Consider the following 25,047-nt stretch of genomic DNA (forward strand, 5'->3'; position numbering starts at 1 on the left):
ACATACAAGACCACTGATAATCTCCCTCGATCTGGGGCTCCACGCAAAATCCCACCCCGTGGGGTCAGAATGATCACAAGAACGGTGAGCAAAAATCCCAGAACCACGCGGGGGGACCTAGTGAATGAACTGCAGAGAGCTGGGACCAATGTAGCAAGGCCTACCATAAGTAACACACTACGCCACCATGGACTCAGATCCTGCAGTGCCAGACGTGTCCCACTGCTTAAGCCAGTACATGTCCGGGCCCGTCTGAAGTTTGCTAGACAGCATTTGGATGATCCAGAGGAGTTTTGGGAGAATGTCCTATGGTCTGATGAAACCAAACTGGAACTGTTTGGTAGAAACACAACTTGTCGTGTTTGGAGGAAAAAGAATACTGAGTTGCATCCATCAAACACCATACCTACTATAAAGCATGGTGGTGGAAACATCATGCTTTGGGGCTGTTTCTCTGCAAAGGGGCCAGGACGACTGATCCGGGTACATGAAAGAATGAATGGGGCCATGTATCGTGAGATTTTGAGTGCAAACCTCCTTCCATCAGCAAGGGCATTGAAGATGAAACGTGGCTGGGTCTTTCAACATGACAATGATCCAAAGCACACCGCCAGGGCAACGAAGGAGTGGCTTCGTAAGAAGCATTTCAAGGTCCTGGAGTGGCCTAGCCAGTCTCCAGATCTCAACCCTATAGAAAACCTTTGGAGGGAGTTGAAAGTCCGTGTTGCCAAGCGAAAAGCCAAAAACATCACTGCTCTAGAGATCTGCATGGAGGAATGGGCCAACATACCAACAACAGTGTGTGGCAACCTTGTGAAGACTTACAGAAAACGTTTGACCTCTGTCATTGCCAACAAAGGATATATTACAAAGTATTGAGATGAAATTTTGTTTCTGACCAAATACTTATTTTCCACCATAATATGCAAATAAAATGTTAAAAAAACAGACAATGTGATTTTCTGGATTTTTTTTTCTCAGTTTGTCTCCCATAGTTGAGGTCTACCTATGATGTAAATTACAGACGCCTCTCATCTTTTTAAGTGGTGGAACTTGCACTATTGCTGACTGACTAAATACTTTTTTGCCCCACTGTACACACACACACACACACACACACACACACATTCAGCTTTATATAGTAGATGTGATATAAACATCAGACAAACACTAATAAAAACCAGAGGGCAGCAGATCATGTGAAAAACAAGTTTTACTGACAGAGCTTCAGAGTTGCAGCCATCCACAAACCTTACGACCGCAGGACAAGGACGCACAGATTGGGTGACTGCTCGAAATGGCGACTTATAATCTCACCACCGCTCTGTACAATATCATTATGGATGAGTGTTGTATCGCCGGCTCGCCTGTGGAACTGCAAAATCAGACTGCATAAATATAAAAAACTAGATGGTGGCCCGATTCTAACACATCGGGTATTCTAGAATATGCATGTCCACGTAGTATATTGCCCAGCGACGTGGTATATTGCCCAGTCACGTAGTACATTGCCCAGCCACGTAGTACAGTCATGGCCAAAAGTTTTGAGAATGACACCAAAATTATATTTTTAACTCTATAAAAATTAAGAGAATTTTTCTCAAATGAAATCTTTCCCCGTCTTTGTTTTAGAATATAAAAAAATATATAAAACTGATTTCTTTACTAGATTATTCTACAAAAAATGATGGAAAAAAAATCCGCCTTTAGTTATGTCTACCCTTTAAAGAAGACTCGTCACCAAGTTACCCCTACCTTTTTATTTTATTACTGGTAAAAAAAAATTAAATACAATAAATTCTGAATATAACAAATTATAAAATCAGTGAGGAAAGGGCTTTTATTCATAAAGGAATAATATGAAAGAAAAAGAGCGAGCACCACAACCCAAACTTCATGGGTCCGCTCACCCCGGTTTGTTACAATTCCATCTTTCCATGAATCGCGCACCTCTTGGCATATTATTTGTTCTCGGCGTCCAGTCTCGGGTACAGGAGGCCACATTCTGATCCTAGGCTCTGACCCTGAAAGCAACAGTTGTCTCCCAAAGTTGCCCCAAAGAATCGGTTCCCTATCAGAGTTCTGGAGCCGTTGGGGACGCCCAGCCGATCCATTATGGTTTTCGCTAGATCTGGAACGGCGGGCTGAAGAAGGGTGGCATATAGTCTTAAGGATTCAAGGGTAAGGTACAGAACGGACCGTCCCCATGCCTTGTCGTCCTCTCCTCCCTTACACAGCTTCCATGGGGCCTGGCTTTGGAAGAAAGCATTTGAGCACCGTACGCTGCCGTCGATGGCCTCTAAGGCTTTGTTTGCCTGGAATCTGCTCATGTAGTGGTCCACCAGTTCTGGCAGCTCTCGCACAGTGCCCAGCAGTCGGTGCAGATCCTGACGTACCGCGGAGGGTACATTATTGCCCTGATAATACGGCCAGCATTGCCCGGGGTTTATTGTGTGGGCTGTGCAGCGGTTTAACAGTCCGCCCAGGGCATCGGCAAGCTCAGAGTTTAGGAGCGTGCACACGGTATGGTGAGTAAAGTCACAGTCTCGCTCAGGAGAGCCATGGCGGAGTAAGAAGTACCGTAGCCCGTCCCTTGTGTACCGCCGGATGCATTCCGTAGGATCCACAACATTCTGAAGGCTCTTTGACATCTTGACCCCATTACACGTCCAGTGAGAGTGGACAAGTAGTTTTTTGGGTGGAGGAAAACCGGCTGCCAATAAGAAAGCCGGCCAGTATATCGCGTGGAAGCGCAAAATATCTTTACCGAGCAAATGGGTGGACGGTCCCCAAGGAGAAAAATGTTGGTCTGGAAATCCAGCAACAGTTAAATAGTTGATCAAGGCGTCCAGCCAAACGTAGATGGTATGAGAGGGGTCCGAAGGGACAGGGATGCCCCATGACACACGACTACGCTGGCGAGACACAGAAAGATCTGGTAATTCTTCCTCCAGCCACTGCTGCACAATACGGAGAAACGGAGCCGGGTAGATGGGTTCTGTCTGCAGCCAGGCGAGGAGCTTAGGGCGCAGGAGGGAAAGTCTGAACATGTAATTTTCTTCACTCATCCAATGGACCTAAACAAGAAAGGATAAATCTTAAAACTGGGCAATGCATTCGCTATGACAGAGTCCCATAGTGTCTCCACTCTTACAGTAGAGAATCCTCATTCACGATGTAGAATGCCTAGTCCTTGAAGGGAATAGGTCAGCAAGATCAATCCCACAAAGCCACATGTATCAAGATGCAGGTCTTTGAAATGTAAATTCATTAACACCTTTACATCTTCTATCTGTTGCTGCACTCCCCAGTAATCAGCTTTTTAATTCATATGCAAATGAGGCTGTGCACTCTGGGCATCACAAGAGCAATTAACAAGTCTCATCCTTCCCTGATTGTCTCCCCACCAGTCTCTTTAGCTTGTCCAGAGCACATAATACCTCATTTGCATATAAATGAAAAAGCTAATTACTGGGGACCGCAGCAACATATGAAAGGCATAAAGGGGTCGATAGATTTACATTTCAAAGACCTGCATCTCCATATGAGGTTTTTTTTTTTTTTGGGGGGGGGGGGGGTAAAATGAGCTCTGTACTAAGCAGTATTTTCTACAAAGCGAACAAGTACGATAACAAGTCCTCGTACTGCAATAAATTTGATTGGCTATATCTGATCCCTGCGGTCCCCACAGCTCCCAGTAAAGATCCTTGCGGTCCCCGACGCTCCCAGGACAGATCCCTGTGGTCCCTGCCACTCCCAGTAGAGATCCCTGCGGTCCTCAACGCTCCCAGGAACTATCCCCGCCGCTCCCAGGACAGATATTTGCCTACGTTTTAGGTCCGGATCACTCCCCGATACCTGGTGTCCACTTTCAGCTGACACTCTGCAGATGTTGCCTTCTCCATCTCTGCGCTCCAGCGTTTGGTCCTCACTTAGGAAAGCTTCGTCAGAGGTGCAGTACCACCCCTGGTACGTCCCCTTATAGATGTAACCTCTGTCTTCTAGCTTCTTCCAGAAGTGACAGACTGCGTGTGAGTGACGACGTTCTGTTGTGCGCACAAAGTCCGTGTAAGAGATGGCCATGGTGTCAAACATTGCGCGGAACTGCTGGGACACGGCGGCACAGAAGCTCGACGGGTCCGAACCCAAAGCAGCGGCAGCGTGCTGCACCTTGATGCCATGTTCATCAGTGCCTGTAACACACACATTATAGACCACTGTCACTCCCCAGAGAACCCATATGCAGCACCGCTAGCGCCACCTACTGGATGTAGCAGTTTTATAAAAGGGGCGGTCTGAAACTAAGTGTGAACTTAATACCAAATGTGTATGTTTAATAATCCAATAGTTTTTTTCTAATAAACTTCAATAAATTTCCGACCATTCCCGCTCTACTCTAACTTCCTGTCTTTTTTCAAAAAATTTCCAATGTTTTGTTGGCGTATCCCAGCATGCACCAGGGATTCTCAAATGGGATGCTATCAAGGGACCAGGACTGTGGTCACTGCCGGGACTGCTGTCCCCACCCTGAAACAAGGGATCAGCAATGTCATACATGCACTACTGAGTATACGCCTGTTATCAATTCTTATACATGCTCAGTATGCTCTCTGCTGTGTATTCATCTGAATTCACAATGACAGTGCGCTCTCTGCTGTGTATTCATAGGTATTCACACTGACCATGCGCTCTCCTGTATATTCATCTGAATTCACACTGACAGTGTGCTCTCTGCTGTATATGCATCTGAATTCACACCGACAATGCGCTCTCTGCTGTACATTCATCTGAATTCACAATGACAGTGCGCTCTCTGCTGTGTATTCATCTGAATCCACTGACAATGCGCTCTCTGCTGTATATTCATCTGAATTCACTGGCAGTGCGCTCTCCTGTATATTCATCTGAATTCACACTAACAGCGTGTTCTCTGCTGTATATTCATCTGAATTCACACTGACAGTGCGCTCTCTGCTGCATATTCATCTGAAATTACAATGACAGTGCACTCTCCCTGCTGTACATTCATCTGAATTCACACCGACAATGCGCTCTCTGCTGTACATTCATCTGAATTCACAATGACAGTGCACTCTCTGCTGTGTATTCATCTGAATCCACTGACAGTGCGCTCTCTGCTGTATATTCATCTGAATTCACACTGACAGTGCGCTCTCTGCTGTATATTCATCTGAATTCACACTGACAGTGCGCTCTCTCTCCTGTATATTCATCTGAATTCACACTGACAATGCGCTCTCTCCTGTATATTCATCTGAATTCACTGACAGTGCGCTCTCTCTCCTGTATATTCATCTGAATTCACACTGACAGTGCGCTCTCCTGTATATTCATCTGAATTCACACTGAGTGTGCTCTCTGCTGTATATTCATCTGAATTCACACCGACAATGCGCTCTCTGCTGTACATTCATCTGAATTCACAGACAGTGCGCTCTCTGCTGTGTATTCACCTGAATCCACTGACAGTGCGCTCTCTCCTGTATATTCATCTGAATTCACACTGACCGTGCGCTCTCTGCTGTATATTCATCTGAATTCACACTGACAGTGCGCTCTCTCCTGTATATTCATCTGAATTCACACTGACAGTGCGCTCTCTCCTGTATATTCATCTGAATTCACACTAACAGTGCGTTCTCTGCTGTATATTCATCTGAATTTACACTGACAGTGCGCTCTCTGCTGTATATTCATCTGAAATTACAATGACAGTGCGCTCTCCCTGCTCTATATTCATCTGAATTCACACCGACAATGCGCTCTCTGCTGTACATTCATCTGAATTCACAATGACAGTGCTCTCTCTGCTGTATATTCATCTGAATTCACACTGACAGTGCGCTCTCTGCTGTATATTCATCTGAATTCACACTGAGTGCGCTCTCTCCTGTATATTCATCTGAATTCACTGACAGTGCGTTCTCTCCTGTATATTCATCTGAATTCACACTGACAGTGCGCTCTCTGCTGTATATTCATCTGAATTCACACTGACAGTGCGTTCTCTCTGCTGTATATTCATCTGAATTCACTGACAGTGCGCTCTCTCTGCTGTATATTCATCTGAATTCACAATCGCTCTCTGCTGTATATTCATCTGAATTCACACTGACAGTGCGTTCTCTCCTGCTGTATATTCATCTGAATTCACTGACAGTGCGCTCTCTCCTGCTGTATATTCATATGAATTCACTGACAGTGCGCTCTCTCCTGCTGTATATTCATATGAATTCACACCGACAATGCACTCTCTGCTGTATATTCATCTGAATTCGCAGACAGTGCGCTCTCTGCTGTATATTAATCTGAATTCGCAGACAGTGCGCTCTGCTGTATATTCATCTGAATTCACACTGACTGCGTTCTCTCCTGCTGTATAGTCATCTGAATTCCCACTGACAGTGCGCTCTCTGCTGTATATTCATCTGAATTCCCACTGCCAGTGCGCTCTCTGCTGTATATTCATCTGAATTCACACTGACAATGTGCTCCCTTGCCAGGTCTAAAAGAGAAAAGACAAGTCGGCAAGATAGCACACTGTCACTGACTGGTGAACAGAGCGACGTAACCCTGGCCGGACACTGGTCCAGTGACACTTGCACAGAGCACCCTCACCCCGGCCAAACACTGGTCCAGAGACTCCCACCCTAAGGACCTCACTCCATGACTGGTGCACAGAGCACCCTCACCACGGCTAAACACTGGTCCAGAGACACCCACCCTAAAGACCCTGCTCCATGACTGGTGCAGAGCCCCCCTCACCGCGGCTAGACACTGGTCCAGTGACACCCACCCTAAGGACCCCGATCATAACTGGTGCACAAAGCACTCTTGACCCGGCCAAACACTGGTCCAGAGACACCCACCCTAAGGACCCCGCTCCATGACTGGTGCACAGAGCACCCTCACCCCAGCCACACTGGTCCAGTGACACCCACCTAAGGACCCCGCTCCATGACTGGTGCACAGAGCGTCCTCACCCCAGCCAAACACTGGTCCAGAGACTGCCACCCTAAGGACCCCGCTCCATGACTGGTGAATACAGCACCCTCACCCCGGCCGGACACTAGTCCAGGGACACCCACCCTAAGGACCCCGCTCCATGACTGGTGAATACAGCACCCTCACCCCGGCCGGACACTGGTCCAGAGACACCCACCCTAAGGACCCTGCTCCATGACTGGTGAATACAGCACTCTCACCCCGGCCGGACACTGGTCGAGAGACTCTTACCCTAAGGACCCCGCTCCATGACTGGTGAATACAGCACTCTCACCAGTCTAGGGACTGGTCTATTTATTTATTATGATGGAATATAGGCTGAACTGGATGGACAAATGTCTTTTTTCGGCCTTACTAACTATGTTACTATGTTACACCCCGGCCGGACACTGGTCCGTAGACTCCCACCCTAAGGACCCCGCTCCATGACTGGTGAATACAGCACCCTCACCCCGGCCAGACACTGATCCAGAGACACCCACCCTAAGGACCCCGCTCCATGACTGGTGCACAGAGCGTCCTCACCCCGGCCAGACACTGGTCCAGAGACACCCACCCTAAGGACCCCGCTCCATGACTGGTGCACAGAGCACCCTCACCCCGGCCGGACACTGGTCCAGACACCCACCCTAAGGACCTCGCTCCATGACTGGTGCACAGAGCACCCTCACCCCGGCCAAACACTGGTCCAGTGACACCCACCCTAAAGACCCCGCTCCATGACTGGTGAACACAGCACCCTCACCCCGGCTGGACACTGGTCCAGAAACTCCCACCCTAAGGACCCCGCTCCATGACTGGTGAATACAGCACCCTCACCCCGGCCAAACACTGGTCCAGAGACTCCCACCTTAAGGACCCCGCTCCATGACTGGTGCACAGAGCCCCTCACCCCGGCCAGACACTGGTCCAGAGACTCCCACCCTAAGGACCCCGCTCCATGACTGGTGCACAGAGCACCCTCACCCCAGCCGGACACTGGTCCAGACACCCACCCTAAGGACCTCGCTCCATGACTGATGCACAGAGCCCCTCACCCCGGCCAGACACTGGTCCAGAGACTCCCACCCTAAGGACCCCGCTCCATGACTGGTGCACAGAGCACCCTCACCCCAGCCGGACACTGGTCCAGACACCCACCCTAAGGACCTCGCTCCATGACTGGTGCACAGAGCACCCTCACCCCGGCCAGACACTGGTCCAGAGACTCCCACCCTAAGGACCCCGCTCCATGACTGGTGCACAGAGCACCCTCACCCCAGCCGGACACTGGTCCAGACACCCACCCTAAGGACCTCGCTCCATGACTGATGCACAGAGCCCCTCACCCCGGCCAAACACTGGTCCAGAGACTCCCACCCTAAGGACCCCGCTCCATGACTGGTGCACAGAGCACCCTCACCCCAGCCGGACACTGGTCCAGACACCCACCCTAAGGACCTCGCTCCATGACTGATGCACAGAGCCCCTCACCCCGGCCAGACACTGGTCCAGAGACTCCCACCCTAAGGACCCCGCTCCATGACTGGTGCACAGAGCACCCTCACCCCAGCCGGACACTGGTCCAGACACCCACCCTAAGGACCTCGCTCCATGACTGGTGCACAGAGCACCCTCACCCCGGCCAGACACTGGTCCAGAGACTCCCACCCTAAGGACCCCGCTCCATGACTGGTGCACAGAGCACCCTCACCCCAGCCGGACACTGGTCCAGACACCCACCCTAAGGACCTCGCTCCATGACTGATGCACAGAGCCCCTCACCCCGGCCAAACACTGGTCCAGAGACTCCCACCCTAAGGACCCCGCTCCATGACTGGTGAATACAGCACCCTCACCTTGGCCGGACACTGGTCCAGAGACACCCACCCTAAGGACCCCGCTCCATGACTGGTGCACAGAGCCCCTCACCCCGGCCGTACACTGGTCCAGAGACACCCACCCTAAGGACCCCGCTCCATGACTGGTGCACAGAGCCCCTCAACCCGGCCGTAAACTGATCCAGAGACTCCCACCCTAAGGACCCCGTTCCATGACTGGTGCACAGAGCGTCCTCACCCCGGCCGGACACTGGTCCAGAGACTCCCACCCTAAGGACCCTGCTCCATGACTGGTGAATACAGCACTCTCACCCCGGCCAGACACGGGTGTCCAGAGACTCCCACCCTAAGGACCCCGCTCCATGACTGGTGCACAGAGCGTCCTCACCCTGGCCAAACACTGGTCCAGAGACTCCCACCCTAAGGACCCTGCTCCATGACTGGTGAATACAGCACTCTCACCCCGGCCAGACACGGGTGTCCAGAGACTCCCACCTTAAGGACCCCGCTCCATGACTGGTGAATACAGCACCCTCACCCCGGCCAAACACTGGTCCAGAGACTCCCACCCTAAGGACCCCGCTCCATGACTGGTGCACAGAGCCCCTCACCCCGGCCAGACACTGGTCCAGAGACTCCCACCCTAAGGACCCCGCTCCATGACTGGTGAATACAGCACCCTCACCCCGGCCGGACACTGGTCCAGAGACTCCCACCCTAAGGACCCCGCTCCATGACTGGTGAATACAGCACCGTCACCCCGGCCGGACACTGGTCCAGAGACACCCACCCTAAGGACCCCGCTCCATGACTGGTGAATACAGCACCCTCACCCCGGCTGGACACTGGTCCAGAGACACCCACCCCAAGGACCCCGCTCCATGACTTGTAAATAAAGCACTCTCACCCCGGCCGGACACTGGTCCAGAGACACCCACCCTAAGGACCCCGCTCCATGACTGGTGCACAGAGCCCCTCACGCCGGCCGTACACTGGTCCAGAGACACCCACCCAAAGGACCTCGCTCCATGACTAGTGCACAGAGCGTCCTCACCCCGGCCGGACACTGGTCCAGACACCCACCCTAAGGACCTCGCTCCATGACTGGTGCACAGAGCACCCTCACCCCGGCCAGACACTGGTCCAGAGACTCCCACCCTAAGGACCCCGCTCCATGACTGGTGCACAGAGCACCCTCACCCCAGCCGGACACTGGTCCAGACACCCACCCTAAGGACCTCGCTCCATGACTGATGCACAGAGCCCCTCACCCCGGCCAAACACTGGTCCAGAGACTCCCACCCTAAGGACCCCGCTCCATGACTGGTGAATACAGCACCCTCACCCCGGCCGGACACTGGTCCAGAGACACCCACCCTAAGGACCCCGCTCCATGACTGGTGAATACAGCACCCTCACCCCGGCCGGACACTGGTCCAGAGACACCCACCCTAAGGACTCCGCTCCATGACTGGTGAATACAGCACTCTCACCCCGGCCAGACACTGGTCGAGAGACTCTTACCCTAAGGACCCCGCTCCATGACTGGTGCACAGAGCCCCTCACCCCGGCCAGACACTGGTCCAGAGACTCCCACCCTAAGGACCCCGCTCCATGACTGGTGAATACAGCACCCTCACCCCGGCCGGACACTGGTCCAGAGACTCCCACCCTAAGGACCCCGCTCCATGACTGGTGAATACAGCACCCTCACCCCGGCCAAACACTGGTCCAGAGACTCCCACCCTAAGGACCCCGCTCCATGACTGGTGCACAGAGTCCCTCACCCCGGCCAGACACTGGTCCAGAGACTCCCACCCTAAGGACCCCGCTCCATGACTGGTGAATACAGCACCCTCACCCCGGCCGGACACTGGTCCAGAGACTCCCACCCTAAGGACCCCGCTCCATGACTGGTGAATACAGCACTCTCACCCCGGCCGGACACTGGTCCGTAGACTCCCACCCTAAGGACCCCGCTCCATGACTGGTGAATACAGCACCCTCACCCCGGCCGGACACTGGTCCAGAGACACCCACCCAAAGGACCTCGCTCCATGACTGGAGCACAGAGCGTCCTCACCCCGGCCAGACACTGGTCCAGAGACACCCACCCTAATGACCCCGCTCCATGACTGGTGCAGAGCACCCTCACCCCGGCCGGACACTGGTCCAGACACCCACCCTAAGGACCTCGCTCCATGACAGAGCACCCTCACCCCGGCCAAACACTGGTCCAGTGACACCCACCCTACGGACCCCGCTCCATGACTGGTGAATACAGCACCCTCACCCCGGCCAGACACTGGTCCAGAGACTCCCACCCTAAGGACCCCGCTCCATGACTGGTGCACAGAGCACCCTCACCCCGGCCGGACACTGGTCCAGAGACTCCCACCCTAAGGACCTCGCTCCATGACTGGTGCACAGAGTCCCTCACCCCGGCCAAACACTGGTCCAGAGACTCCCACCCTAAGGACCCCGCTCCATGACTGGTGAATACAGCACCCTCACCCCGGCCAGACACTGGTCCAGAGACTCCCACCCTAAGGACCTCGCTCCATGACTGGTGCACAGAGTCCCTCACCCCGGCCAAACACTGGTCCAGAGACTCCCACCCTAAGGACCCCGCTCCATGACTGGTGCAGAGCCCCTCACCTGGCGACCATGCAGAACACATGCTTGTGCCATAGACCCTGAGCAGCAGCCTCCCCTGGGGTCTCCCTGCATTATTGGGGGCTATAGCACCTGCTGTAGCGGTGGGGGGCGACCCTCTGCTGCAGCACCTGGTTGCTAGGGGCAACCCCTGGGCATTCCTCTTACCGGTGCTGAGCCGCGAGTCCCGGCCGCACAGAGCCGAGTACCGGTGCTGCACGTCCGCCAGCAGCGTCGAGTACACGTGTCCGAGGTGCGGGGCCGCGTTCACGTAGAATATGGGGGTAGTGAGGAGAGCAGGGCCGCTCTCTCCTCCACAGCCGGCCCTGACCGTGTGCAGCCCTGAGCCGCGCGGGGCCGTCCTGCAGAGCTGCCGCCACAGAGTACAGCGCCGCAGGCTGGGCCAGGCTGCCATCACTGGACCTTCCAGGAATCCCCGGGCCCTGAGGGAAGAAGCCCGGTCACTGCTGCCACAGTACTACATGTAACACGCGGGGAGGGAAAGAACCTATAGCGCTATATGGAGCGGTTCTGGGAAACTCTGCCCTCACTAAACATGGCCGCCGGCGCTTCCTGGCCCCGCCCCTCCTACCGGAACGCGTAGCGAAAACGGTGACGTCACCACCCTGAGGTCTTTCTGTCATGGCGCTGTCCAGAGCGGGTGTCCTAGGGCTGAGAGCGGGCAGTGCGGGGCTGCAGACCAGGCAGAAGTTACAGGCGGCCGGCAGTGAGTGCAGAGGAGGCCATGGTGGTGTCTGTCAGCTGAGCCTGTGTGTGCTGCCAGCTGCGGCCAGTGCTGGAGGAGGAAGGGAAGGGGCAGTGTAGAGGGCAGGCTGCAACCTGCGAGCACTAGCGCTTAAAGGGGGAGTCCACAGACCTCAGCACTACGTATAGGGCCGCTGTGTACCGCTGCAGCCGGTGACCCTGATAGGGCAGCACAGTGACCCCGGACAAGAGGGAGGCGTATTAGTGCCAGCGCTGCAGCCGGTGACCCCGGACAAGAGGGAGGCGTATTAGTGCCGGCGCTGCAGCCGGTGACCCCGGACAAGAGGGAGGCGTATTAGTGCCGGCGCTGCAGCCGGTGACCCCGGACAAGAGGGAGGCGTATTAGTGCCAGCGCTGCAGCCGGTGACCCCGGACAAGAGGGAGGCGTATTAGTGCCAGCGCTGCAGCCGGTGACCCCGGACAAGAGGGAGGCGTATTAGTACCGGCGCTGCAGCCGGTGACCCTGATAGGGCAGCGCAGTGACACCGGACGCGGGGGAGGCATATTAGTACCGACGCTGCAGCCGGTGACCCTGATAGGGCAGCACAGTGACCCCGGACAAGAGGGAGGCGTATTAGTGCCAGCGCTGCAGCCGGTGACCCCGGACAAGAGGGAGGCGTATTAGTGCCAGCGCTGCAGCCGGTGACCCCGGACAAGAGGGAGGCGTATTAGTACCGGCGCTGCAGCCGGTGACCCTGATAGGGCAGCGCAGTGACACCGGACGCGGGGGAGGCATATTAGTACCGACGCTGCAGCCGGTGACCCTGATAGGGCAGCGCAGTGACCGCGGGGGAGGCGCATTAGTACCAGCGCTGCAGCCGGTGACCCTGATAGGGCAGCGCAGTGACACCGGACGCGGGGGAGGCATATTGGTACCAGCGCTGCAGCCGGTGACCCTGATAGGGCAGCGCAGTGACCGCGGGGGAGGCGTATTAATACCAGCGCTGCAGCCGGTGACCCAGATAGGTCAGCGCAATGACACCGGACGCGGGGGAGGCATATTAGTACCGACGCTGCAGCCGGTGACCCTGATAGGGCAGCGCAGTGACAACGGACGGGGGGGAGGCATATTCGTACCAGCGCTGCAGCCGGTGACCCAGATAGGGCAGCGCAGTGATCGCGGACGCGGAGGAGGCGTATTAGTACCAGCGCTGGAAATAAAATATGGCGCTCCCAAGTATTTTTTTGTAGGGTTTTTTCAAGTTTGGATGTTATTTGCTATCCGTGGGAAAAGGGAGTCATTCTGATTAGGGGTCTGACCGCTGGAACCCCCACAATCCCTATGTGAAAGGAACGGAGGATGACCATGCGCTCTGCTGCCACATTCAGGGCTATCCGAGTGCCGAAGACTGAGCGCAGCGCTGCACTGTATCCGGTGCTCCAAAGAAACTGCATGGAGAGCAGCACAGGGGCTGTAGAAGGCAAAGCGTCCAATATATCTAACAAAATCCAGTTTTACAAATGATTTTTAGAGAAAAATATCTGCTTTAAAGTAGAAATCTTCACAAAGTGTCTTCATCCTATAAGGAGGATCTTTCTCCAGTCTGAGCATGGTAAACTGGCAGGGAGTAGCGGCTGCAGAGCGGAGTTACACGTAGTTTAGATTTGTAAATCTTTTGTAATCCTCCCTGTTGCGGAGACTTTGGCTTGTAAAGTTTAGCTTATTTGTTACAGTTCAGGTGGGTGTTACTAGAGATTTGTCTCTGGGGGGTGTGTACTTCTGCCTCCTGTATGATTCTGACCAACCGTAAGCAGGCAGCCACACACAGGAACGTAAGAACACCCCCCCATAATAACCTAGAGCAGGTTTCTCAGTGTGAGACATGTAAGGACACTTAGCTCTGATCTCACTGCTGGGAGTGGAGCAGAGAGGAGTGCGATTACCAACACTTCTTCAACTTTCAGCTCAGTGTGGGGGGAGGGGTAGTGCAGTGGATCTTCAGCTCTCCTCTCACAGTGCGGTCAGCTCGGATGTATCTTTCCCAACAGTGTTAGGCTACGTTCACATTTGCGTTGTGCGCCGCTGCGTCGGCGACGCAACGCAAACAAAAACGCACGCAAAAACGCTGCGTTTTGTGACGCATGCGTTGTTTTTTGCCGAAATTTGGACGCAAGAAAAATGCAACTTGTTGCGTTTTCTTGGCCCGACGCTTGCGGCAAAAAAAACGCATGCGTCGCACAACGCAGCACAAAAAGACGCATGCGTCCCCCATGTTAAATATAGGGGCGCATGACGCATGCGTCGCCCGACGCAAACATGCATAACGCTAATGTGAACGTAGCCTTAGTCATTTCTCCTCTACACCCAGCACTAGTGATGACACACAGCTCTGCAGCATGACCAGTGAGGAGAGCAGACTGCCATTACACGTCTCACTCAGGAGAAAGCCTGTTCTAGGCTATTGTGGGGGGCGTGTTCTTTCACCCCTGTGTGCTGCTTTCTGCTTATGATTGGCCAAGGTCATAGATGGAAAAAAGTACACGACCTCAGTGAGGACTCTCTGGAAACGCCCCCTGGACTTACCATAAATTATAACCTAAACTTTACAAGCTAATATCTCTGTAACAAAGCAGAGAAATAAAAAACTTTTTCTCCGCTCTGCAGCCACGATTATACCTTATCCTAGGCCATCACCAGTACAGTGGGTGCTGAGTGCCGGGGGTCCCCGCTGTCCTGCCGGGCACTTCCAATGTAATGGAGAGAGCCCCCCGCACTTGTGCACAGCATACTTTCCTTTTATCCTCCTTTTTTTGGCACAAGGTTAAAGGGGTTGTCCAGGATGATTACATTTTTTGTCCTATGGGGTTAAAAACTAACACAGGTAGTTGGTAGCTGAAACAACTACCTGCCTGTTTCACCCAGCGCGGACCGCTCCTGCCGGGAATTCAGCTTCAGAGCCGCTCTTCTTCTAGGCTGCTCTATTACTGGGGCGTGACTTCTGACGTCATGCTTATTGACAGCTGATGGTCCACCATGATGTGAGCAGTCATGCCCTGTCAACAGAGCAAAACGGAAGAGAAGCCGCTGCTCTGTTGGTGACATCAGCGGAAGCCACTGAGTAAGCGGCAGGAGCGGTCTCTGCCGGCAGAGATCGGTGTCTGGCACAACAATTGTCTGCTTGTTAGTTCTTAGACACCTAGGTATTAAGTTCTGAATGACCCCTGTAAGGGAGCCTCCCAGTGGAGGGGTTCAGGGAGACCTTTTTTTAGCAGCTCTGCAGAATCCCTCTGGCCAGTAGCACCTGTGGGACCCCTGATTATAGAGAGGATTCATGTATACCTGGATCGGTCCTCTGCTCCGCCCTATGGATGTGGCAGCAGCCGCCATTGTAGGACTTACACACATATTTCACTATTGCTGCGGGATCAGTCCTCAGTTGTTTTTACACCTGTAAATTGCATTGAGAATTAATGTCCGCCGTGCCCCGAGGTGGCCGAGAATCCTGAGTGTTTGGTCGGGAAATGTTCGGAACGTCCTACCCTGTCTCCTCTCATTACAGACTGCCTGTTCCAGCGCTTCACCTCGCCCTATAATCAGGTACTGAGGAACTCGGGGAGCCTCTCGAACGTCCCGTCCCCCGGAGGGGCCGCCTATGGAATACTTGTTGCGGTGGCCACAGTGGGAGGCGGAATATATGTAAGTATGAAAATGGTGGATAAGGTGACGTCCTTAAAGGGAACCTGCCGGCTTTCTTTGTGTAGCTCAGACTTTTTCTACATTGTATCAAGCCCCGTTTCGTGTCGTAGCGATTGGTGAATATGTGCAAATCTCATCGCTTGCGCCCACGAGGGTGCGCTAACAGACACGGAGGTAGTTTAGGGGGCTAAGGGCAGCTGGCTACAGCAGGGAACAAAAATCTGATGAAGGACAGACTTGATCCGCGCTGCTCTGTACGCTGTTTTTCAAGGTCACGTATAGACTAGACTTCAATAATGACATTGCAGTACACGAGCGTCAGATGACTGGCTATCTTGGGCCTTCCAAGAATTTATTAAGGCCACATTAAATAAAATGTGATAAAACAACCGAGAAATGGCAAGTAACCTAAAAGGTGCAGAGAGTCCCCTACATGAAAAACTCCTAGTGTGAACGTAGCCTTAACATTAAAGGGATTGTCCACTATTGGGACAACCCCTCCTCAAACTGAGCGTTTGCCCCCTGTAATAATAAAAGCACTTTATACTCCGTCTCCTCCAGTGCCAGCACCATTCCCATGGTGAAGTTGGTAAGACGGCACGGCTTTGAGGACAGGATACAATTGCATCAAAATCAATAATCATTGTTCTACTTTGTGGACGCGGACATACTGAAACACTTTAGAGGTTCATGAAATAATAGGCGTCCTGGGGTACGGACAGGAGGCGCCAAAATCCCACAGAACTTCCTTCCCCCGCACAAAACAACAATTTCCAATATAATTGATATATTTGTTTATTCCTGATACTTTCCTTGTGTTACTAGTTTCATCATGTCTGCACCCCAACGTGCTTGTTATTTTACCGCTAATCAATAATACATGCCAGCTGTCAATATAAATGATGGTGTAGTTACCAAAATCCCCATAGAATTTTCCAGAACTAAACGTTAGAACTTCTATAGTGTCCTGTGTTTTTTTTTTTTTGTTTGTTTTTTTTAAGTGATTTCCCTGCAGTTTAAGTTCCATCTTTTTGCTCCAGGTATACAGAACGTTACACAGAGATAAATCCCGGTTTAACGAGAGAATCTCAACTATCAAGTCCATTAGAGAGAACATAGGTTAGTAGGCCTCAACTTCAAATTTATTTAAAGGGATTTTCCATGCTTGGGGCTCAAGTCTGCAGTCACTCTATATCATGCTGTGTGACTGCAGACTTGTAAGTACTCACAGTCCTCCATGTGCACGCTGTGAGGATTCTCCCGACGTCGGCCACATTTTGACTAGACATGTTCGGCCTCACTCACGTCTAGTTGGTACATGACTGCATATTGGTAGTTACATGACCGCACGCTTCTGGATCCGGCAGCAGAGAATCCGGACAACGTGCAGTGTATGCGCTCGTTAGGATTCAAAGGTAGTGATGAGCAAACCCGTGGATGTTCCAGCTCGAATGGTGGGCAGAATATCCCGCGGTTCCTACATTGTGCTCTGTGCGCGAAACATCGGCTCTGATTGACAGTAACCTTACTGACATGACCGCCGGTCAGAGCGCTGCGGTTCCCACTTGAACATGTTACCGCCCATCAGGCGTCAGCTTATGACTACTATTCTCATCTTTGACTCCTGAATGAGCCCTTATAGTGGTGACCTATCCTAATGATATCTCCTCAGTATAAATGGAAGGGGACAACCCGTGTAACCTTTAAAGGGCTTTTTCAGCCTCAATACATTTTTTTTTTACGAAGAGCTGACACAGTGTTATAATAAACGAAAAGGCTTAAAGGCAACCAGTCATGTCCAGAAATGCTATTCCCCTGTAGATATAGTTTTAATTGGCAGTAAAAGGGTGTTAAAAGCCTGCCTTATTGGAGCAGCAGCTGCTGGGAGAAAAGGGACTTGTATCCTCCCTGCAGCCGCTCGCTTCCAGTCCAAAAGGACACCCCACCTATGACCTCCTCACCTTCCAGGCATTAGTGGCAGAATCTACTGACATGCTATAAATGTGTATACTATCACCAGCCCTTTACCTGTATGGATGTGATATATACAGTCTTCATTGTATTCTTATATATATATTTTTTTTATTTGCAGAGAATCCGGACAGTTCAGGGAGCACCACCGGTAAGTAATTTGTGCCCATATTTATATTTGTATATATCTCTAATAATAATAGTTTATGTGGCTGATTATTTTCTTTTGCGCCACAAGTGGAATCCAAAGAAGTTAATAAGGACACACAAGGTGAGAAATTGGGTACACCGAGTGTCTTAGGTGTTGCATTTTATTATTTATATAAATAATATTCTAAATAATAATATTATAAATGTAATTTGTTTTTTAAGGAAAGCAAAAAGTTCTCCCCGCTGCTGTTTTACCGAGCCATGTGCCGTTCCTTCTCATTGGTGGAGGTACGGCTTCATTTGCTGCAGCGCGATCCATACGTGCACGAGATCCCGGCGCAAAGGTGAGCGTGCGAAAGGTGCGATGTGTTCTGGATTATTGTCTGCGCAATTCTAATATTATTCCATTGTATATCTAAGGTTCTGATTGTGTCAGATGAGTTGGACCCTCCTTATATGCGACCTCCTCTTTCCAAAGAACTCTGGTTTTCGGACGACCCCGATGTTACAGAAACTCTGCGCTTTAAGCAGTGGAACGGCAAAGAAAGGAGGTTGGAGGAATAATTGGGCTTCTCCGTGTATGTGCCATGAGTGCGTGAGATCGTAGCGTAATACATCATTTCTGTCTTCTGCGCAGCATCTTTTTCCAGCCGCCTTCCTTCTATGTGGCTCCTGAGGAGTTGATGTCTGCAGAGCATGGTGGGGTGTCAGTTGTTACTGGGAAAAAGGTAACAGCAATCTGGAAAATGATAGAAATAATAATAATCCGATACCATTGGGATGAGTAACTTGGTTATGTTAAAGGGATGTTCCACTTAGAAAACTTTATTTTAACGGGTCACAAAAGAAACAAAAGTGATCTTCTCCTAGGTTATCCCCCACCGTTCCTTTCTCGACTTTTTGAGGGTCCTTTCGTCATAAAATGAGTGATAATCAAGAACACAGTCATGGCCGAAGGTGTTGACACCCTTGAAATTGTTCCAGAAAATGAAGTATTTCTCCCAGAAAATTATTACAATTACGAATGTTTTGTTATACACGTTTATTGGAACAACACAAAAAAACATAGAAAAAAAAAGCAAATTGGACATAATTTCACACAAAACTCCAACAATGGGCTGAACGAAATTGTTGGTACCTTTTACAAAAATGTGGAGCAACAACTTTGTCCCAAGCATGTGATGCTTGTTCACGCTCACCTGTGGCAAGTAACAGGTGTGAGCAATATGAAAATCACACCTGAAGCCAGGTAAAAAGGGGAGAAGTTGACTCAATCTTTGCATTGTGCCACACTAAGCATGGAGAACAGAATGAGGAGAAGAGAACTGTCTGAGAACTTGAGAACAAAAATTGTTGAAATATATCAACAATCTCAAGGTTACAATTAATTTCCAGAGATCTTGATGTTCCTTTGTCCACGGTGCACAACATAACCAAGAAGTTTACAACCCATGGCACTAGCTAATCTCTATGGATGTGGATGGAGAGAAAAATTGATGAAAGGTCGCAACGCAGGAAAGTCCGGATGGTGGATAAGCAGCTCCAATCAAGTTATAAAGAAATTGAAGCTGTCCTGCAGACTCGGGGTGCATCAGCGTCTGTCCAAACTATCCATCCGCATGTGAATGAATTGATACGCTATGGCAGGAGATCCAGGAGAACCCCACTGCTGACGCAGAGCTATAAAAAAGCTAGACTGCAGTTTGCCAACATGTACGTGGGCAAGCTTAACCCCTTCATGACCTTGGGATTTTTCGTTTTTCCGTGTTCGTTTTTCACTCCCCTCCTTCCCAGAGCCATAACTTTTTTTATTTTTCCGTCAATTTGGCCATGTGAGGGCTTATTTTTTGCGGGACGAGTTGTAATTTTGAACGACATCATTGGTTTTAGCATGTCGTGTACTAGAAAACGGGAAAAAAATTCCAAGTGCGGTGAAATTGCAAAAAAAGTGCAATCCCACACTTGTTTTTTGTTTGGCTTTTTTGCTAGGTTCACTAAATGCTAAAACTGACCTGCCATTATGATTCTCCAGGTCAGTGCGAGTTCATAGACACCTAACATGACTAGGTTATTATTTATCTAAGTGGTGAAAAAAAATTCCAAACTTTGCTAAAAAAAAAAAAAAAAATTGCGCCATTTTCCGATACTCGTAGCGTCTCCATTTTTCGTGATCTGGGGTCGGTTGAGGGCCTATTTTTTGCGTGCCGAGCTGGCGTTTTTAATGATAGCATTTTGGTGCAGATACGTTCTTTTGATCGCCCGTTATTGAATTTTAATGCAATGTCGCGGCGACCTAAAAAACGTAATTCTGCCGTTTCGAATTTTTTTCTCGCTACGCCGTTTAGCGATCAGGTTAATGCTTTTTTTTAATTGATAGATCGGGCTATTCTGAGCGCGGCGATACCAAATATGTGTAGATTTGATTTTTTTTTTTTTTTTATTGCTTTATTTTGATTGGGGCGAAAGGGGGGTGATTTAAACTTTTATATTTTTTTTTATTTTTTTCACTTTTTTTAACCTTTTTTTTAACTTTTGCCATGCTTCAATAGCCTCCGTGGGAGGCTAGAAGCAGGCACAACGCGATCGGCTCTGCTACATAGCAGCGATCTTCTGATCGCTGCTATGTAGCAGAAATGGAGGTGTGCTGTGAGCGCCGACCACAGGGTGGCGCTCACAGCCACCGGTCATCAGTAACCATAGAGGTCTCTAGGACCTCTATGGTCACCATCCTGACGCATCGCCGACCCCCGATCATGTGACGGGGGTCGGCGATGACGTCATTTCCGGCCGCCCGGCCGGAAGCGGTAGTTAAATGCCGCTGTCTGCGATTGACAGCGGCGTTTAACTAGTTAATAGGTGCGGGCAGATCGCGATTCTGCCCGCGCCTATTACGGGCACATGTCAGCTGTTCAAAACAGCTGACATGTCCCGGCTTTGATGCGGGCTCACCGCAGAGCCCTGCATCAAAGCAGGGGATCTGACCTCGGACGTACTATCCCGTCCGAGGTCAGATAGGGGTTAAATCCTTCTGTGAAATCGGCTTGTGAACAGATGAGACCAAAAAGAGCTTTTTGGTAAAACACATCATTCTACTGTTTACCGAAAACAGAATGAGGCCTACAAAGAAAAGAACACAGTACCTACAGTCAAATATGGTGGAGGTTCAAATATGTTTTGTGGTTGCTTTGCTGCCTCTGGCACTGGGTACCATGACTGTGTGCAAAATATCATGAGATGTGAAGATTACTAAAGGATTTTGGGTCACAATGTAGTGGCCAGTGTCAGAAAGCTTAGGTCATGGCTCGTCCAACAGGATAATGAACCCAAACATACTTTACGAAGCCCCCAAAAATGGATGGAAGCAAAGAGCTGGAGAGTTCTGAAGTGGCAGCAATGAGTCCGGATCTAAATCCCATTGATCACCTGTGGAGAGATCCTAAAGTTGCTGTTGGGAGAAGACGGCTTCACATATGAGAGACCTGGAGCAGTCTGCAAAAGACGAGCGGTCAAAAATTCCAGCGGAGAGGTGTAAGAAGCTTGTGGATGGTTATAGGAAGCGTTTGATTGCAGTTATTTATTCCAGAGGGTGCAACCAAATATTAAGGTGAGTTTTTATTTATTTATTTATTTATTTATTAAGGTGAGGTGTCAACATTTTGTTTTCCTGCCTGTTTTGGGGGGTTTTGTGTGAAATTATGTCCAAGTTACAGTTTCTTCTCTTTTTTTTCTGTGTTACAATACACACAAAGGAAATAAACAAAGGTATAACAAAACGTGTGGAATTGCAATAATTTCCTTGGAGAAATACTTCATTTTCTGGGACAATTTCAAGGGTGCCAGGACTGTAGGTAAACGAACTGCGTTGCAATTAATGGGAACCTGTCAGCAGGATTGTGCTCAGTAACCTACAGACAGTGTCAGGTCGGCGCCGTTAGGCCGGGATCACACATACGCGAGATACGGCCGAGTCTCGCAGGTGAAAACCAAGCTCTGGGTCCGGAACTCAGGAGCGGAGCGTGCAGCCGCACAGCAATACATGGAGCTGCACGCTCTGCTCCGGAGTGCTGGCGTCAGAGCTTGGTTTTCACCTGCGAGACTCGGCCGTATCTTGCGTATGTGTGATCCGGGCCTTATACTGATTACAGTGATACCTGGTGATGAAATCCGTCTTGTGGTTGTTGTGGAATCTTTATTTTCAGTTTTGAGTTAATGATATGCTCGTGCTCCGGGGCGGTTCTGTGGGCGGGGCTTTATGTGGTGCTCTGATTAATACCTATTCATCTGTATGGCTTCTGACAGTTCCCTGATCCCTCACTGACCTGCCACTATTTTACATAATAATTATATGTTTAGAAAGAAAAAAATCACCCTCAGCAGGCAGGCGCCGGCAACGCCATTTTGCTAGATGGGAAAAAAAAAGTCACCACCAAGATGGCGGCCCCTGCGCAGTAGCATTGATCAGTGATCCAATAGAGGCTACTGCGCAAGCGCTGGCGGCGCCATCTTGGAGAGATTTTTTTTTTATCCCCGCTATCAAAATGACGTCATCTGCGCAGTAGCCGACGCTATTTTGAGAGGTTTTTTTTTTTTTTTTTTTTCAGAATAAATGTACCGTATTTTTTGCTTTGTAAGATGCACTTTTTTCCCCCAAAGATGGGGGGAAAAGGGGGGGTGCGTCTTACAAAGCGTACATGCCTTACCGATACCGTGGGTGTAGGCCGCAGGCTGGGATGAGGTGATGTCCGGGTGCCCGGCAGTTGCTGGCTGGTTCTGCGAGTGTCTCCGGTGCCCAGCGGTGCTGCGTGGGTGTCCGATGCCTGTCGCAAAATGTCAGCAGAGCCCCGGACAGCGGCGGACACCCACGCAGCACCGGAGGCATCGGCCATCAACCGCCGGGCACCCAGAGACACCCGGCAGCAGCACCGGACATACAGCAGCACAAGACCCCTGCATCGGTGTGCCGCACATCGGAGCCCCCCATCGTAGCCTGCAGCATCACCCCACTCCTGCCTCCTCCAGCAGCGATCCTGGGACCCCACTTCACGGCACCCACCACCCCCGGTAAGCAATAAGACGCATTGATTATAAGAAGCACCACCATTTTATTAAAAAAATATTTTTTTTCTTATTCTTCTCCTAAAAAATTTGGGGTGCGTCTTATAATCCGGAGCATCTTATACGGTATATTACTAAATAATACAATTTAATGCACATTATACATGTGATCGTGTGCCACCACCTGACTGCTGAAGGTGATTTTTTTTTTTAATACTTATAATAATTAGCATGTAAAATAAGGATTCCACAAGAACCACAAGTCAGTATAACGGCGCCGACCTGACACTGTCTGTATTTACTGTGCACAATCCTGCCGACAGGGGCGCTTTAAATAGAAGGTTTCTGATGTCTCTAATTTTTTCTTGTTTTTTTTAGGTAGTACATCTAGATGTGCGGGAGAACAAGGTGAAGCTGAATGACGGGACCCAAATCTCATATGAAAAGTGCTTGATTGCCACAGGTAATGTTTCTGGCGTTCATCTCCGAGAATTATGTTTTTTGCATTGCTTCATTACAAGTAAAGAGTGTTGTCGGTGTTTCGTATATATATATATATATATATATATATATATATATATAATCCCTTATTATATAATATGCTGTAACTATTATGACTTCAGTTGGAACATTTTTGTTTGGAAATTAAGGACATGAGACTCCATGAGTTGAAGAGTGGTGCAGATTGCAAGATGTAAAATAAAACAAAACAAAAAAAAAAAATATATATATATATATATATATATATATATATATATATATATATACTTTTTTTGTATTTGTTTTATTTTATTGTGTGCGTCAGCCTAAATGTTTTCAGTTGAATATAAATATATATATATATATATATATATATATATATATATATATGTGTGTGTGTATGTATATGTATATATATATATATATATATATATATATATATATATATACACCAAATAAATAGCAAAAAGAAGGCAGCACTCCAGACGTTTCAGATGAAAAAAAGTGAAGTTTTAATCGACCCACATCACTGCGCGACGTTTCGGCTCACTGAGCCTTTTTCAAGCCAGGCTTGAAAAAGGCTCAGTGAGCCGAAACGTCGCGCAGTGATGTGGGTCGATTAAAACTTCACTTTTTTTCATCTGAAACGTCTGGAGTGCTGCCTTCTTTTTGCTATTTGGTATACATGTTGGATTAATGGTTGGACCATTTTTATCCAGAGGGCTAGGCACCCACCATTGGTGAGCATTGTGCTGTTCCATTTTTCCCTATATATATATATATATGTATGTATGTATGTATGCGTGTATGTGTATATATATATATATATATATATATATATATATATATATATATATATATATATATATATATATATATATGTATATGTATATATATCAACTGAAAACGTTTAGGCTGACGCACACATCACAAATGTCGGCATATAACCTTTCTGGGGCCAACTGGAATAGAAAATGTGAAAATTTAATGAATGTTCGAATTAAATAAAAAGTTTGATTCACTTTTCTCCCATTTAAAAAGTATTGGTGTAACCATGTCCACAAAAGTCCAGTCTGCGAAAATCTAAAATAAATGGGATAAAGAAAAAACAAAATAATCCAGAATTGTTGTATTTCTTTCACCGCAATTTCCTTCAAAATCGACAATAAGAAGCCATCAAAATGTTGCATGTGGACCAAAACTATCAAGAAAAACAGGTTGCCGCACAAAAAAAGCAAACCCTAGTGCAGCTCGAAAAAAAAAAAGTCAACGACAAGAAGTAAATTTTTCTGACTTGCCAAGTTCTGAAACTTTTTGTTTCAACTAGTAAAATGTAAAAAAAAAAAAAACTTGTATAGTTATTTTAGCATTGCCACAAGCTTCGTGTTGCCAGATCTGAAACAATCACTTGTGAAATAACAAAACCAAAAAAAGAAGAATGGTGCAAGTGCGTGATTATCTCCATTGTACCAAACTTGGATTTTGTTT

The 25,047-nt window shown here is 49.3% G+C and overlaps 2 protein-coding genes across 4 annotated transcripts in view; one reads left to right on the top strand and one right to left on the bottom strand.

Annotated features, from left to right (window-relative positions):
* Nucleotides 1-1,195: 1,195 nt before the first annotated feature.
* Nucleotides 1,196-12,076, bottom strand: MARS2 (methionyl-tRNA synthetase 2, mitochondrial). Its single transcript, XM_069748566.1, has 3 exons — nucleotides 11,670-12,076; nucleotides 3,859-4,193; nucleotides 1,196-3,077 (listed from the first exon to the last, which is right to left on the bottom strand). Exons 1-3 carry the CDS (start codon nucleotides 11,914-11,916, stop codon nucleotides 1,962-1,964), a joined length of 1,698 nt encoding a protein of 565 aa, XP_069604667.1. The 5' UTR covers nucleotides 11,917-12,076; the 3' UTR covers nucleotides 1,196-1,961.
* Nucleotides 12,077-12,101: 25 nt separating this feature from the next.
* AIFM1 (apoptosis inducing factor mitochondria associated 1) overlaps nucleotides 12,102-25,047 on the top strand; it is a 34,972-nt gene continuing 22,026 nt past the window's right edge. The window contains exons 1-9 of one of the 3 annotated variants that reach the window (XM_069748567.1): nucleotides 12,102-12,228; nucleotides 15,767-15,903; nucleotides 16,944-17,022; nucleotides 17,996-18,025; nucleotides 18,113-18,145; nucleotides 18,247-18,368; nucleotides 18,445-18,575; nucleotides 18,662-18,752; nucleotides 23,458-23,542. In XM_069748567.1, the coding sequence (XP_069604668.1) occupies nucleotides 12,144-12,228; nucleotides 15,767-15,903; nucleotides 16,944-17,022; nucleotides 17,996-18,025; nucleotides 18,113-18,145; nucleotides 18,247-18,368; nucleotides 18,445-18,575; nucleotides 18,662-18,752; nucleotides 23,458-23,542 (793 nt within the window). In that variant the 5' untranslated portion in view covers nucleotides 12,102-12,143. Of the gene's footprint in view, nucleotides 12,229-15,766; nucleotides 15,904-16,943; nucleotides 17,023-17,995; nucleotides 18,026-18,112; nucleotides 18,146-18,246; nucleotides 18,369-18,444; nucleotides 18,576-18,661; nucleotides 18,753-21,767; nucleotides 21,873-23,457; nucleotides 23,543-25,047 lie in introns of those variants that run through there. The other 2 variants (XM_069748568.1, XM_069748569.1) reach the window with 2 other exon arrangements.

This window comes from Ranitomeya imitator, chromosome 2, assembly GCF_032444005.1.
Source record: "Ranitomeya imitator isolate aRanImi1 chromosome 2, aRanImi1.pri, whole genome shotgun sequence".
NCBI lineage: Eukaryota > Metazoa > Chordata > Amphibia > Anura > Dendrobatidae > Ranitomeya > Ranitomeya imitator.

Excerpts from the sequence above, each read along its gene's own strand:
- MARS2 (XM_069748566.1), bottom strand. The coding sequence starts at position 11,916 with ATGGCAGCCTGGCCCAGCCTGCGGCGCTGTACTCTGTGGCGGCAGCTC. Across the intron at positions 4,194-11,669 it reads GGACTCGCGGCTCAGCACCG|GCACTGATGAACATGGCATC; the intron begins GTAAGAGGAATG and ends TGTGTGTTACAG. Across the intron at positions 3,078-3,858 it reads CAGCTGAAAGTGGACACCAG|GTCCATTGGATGAGTGAAGA; the intron begins GTATCGGGGAGT and ends TTTCTTGTTTAG.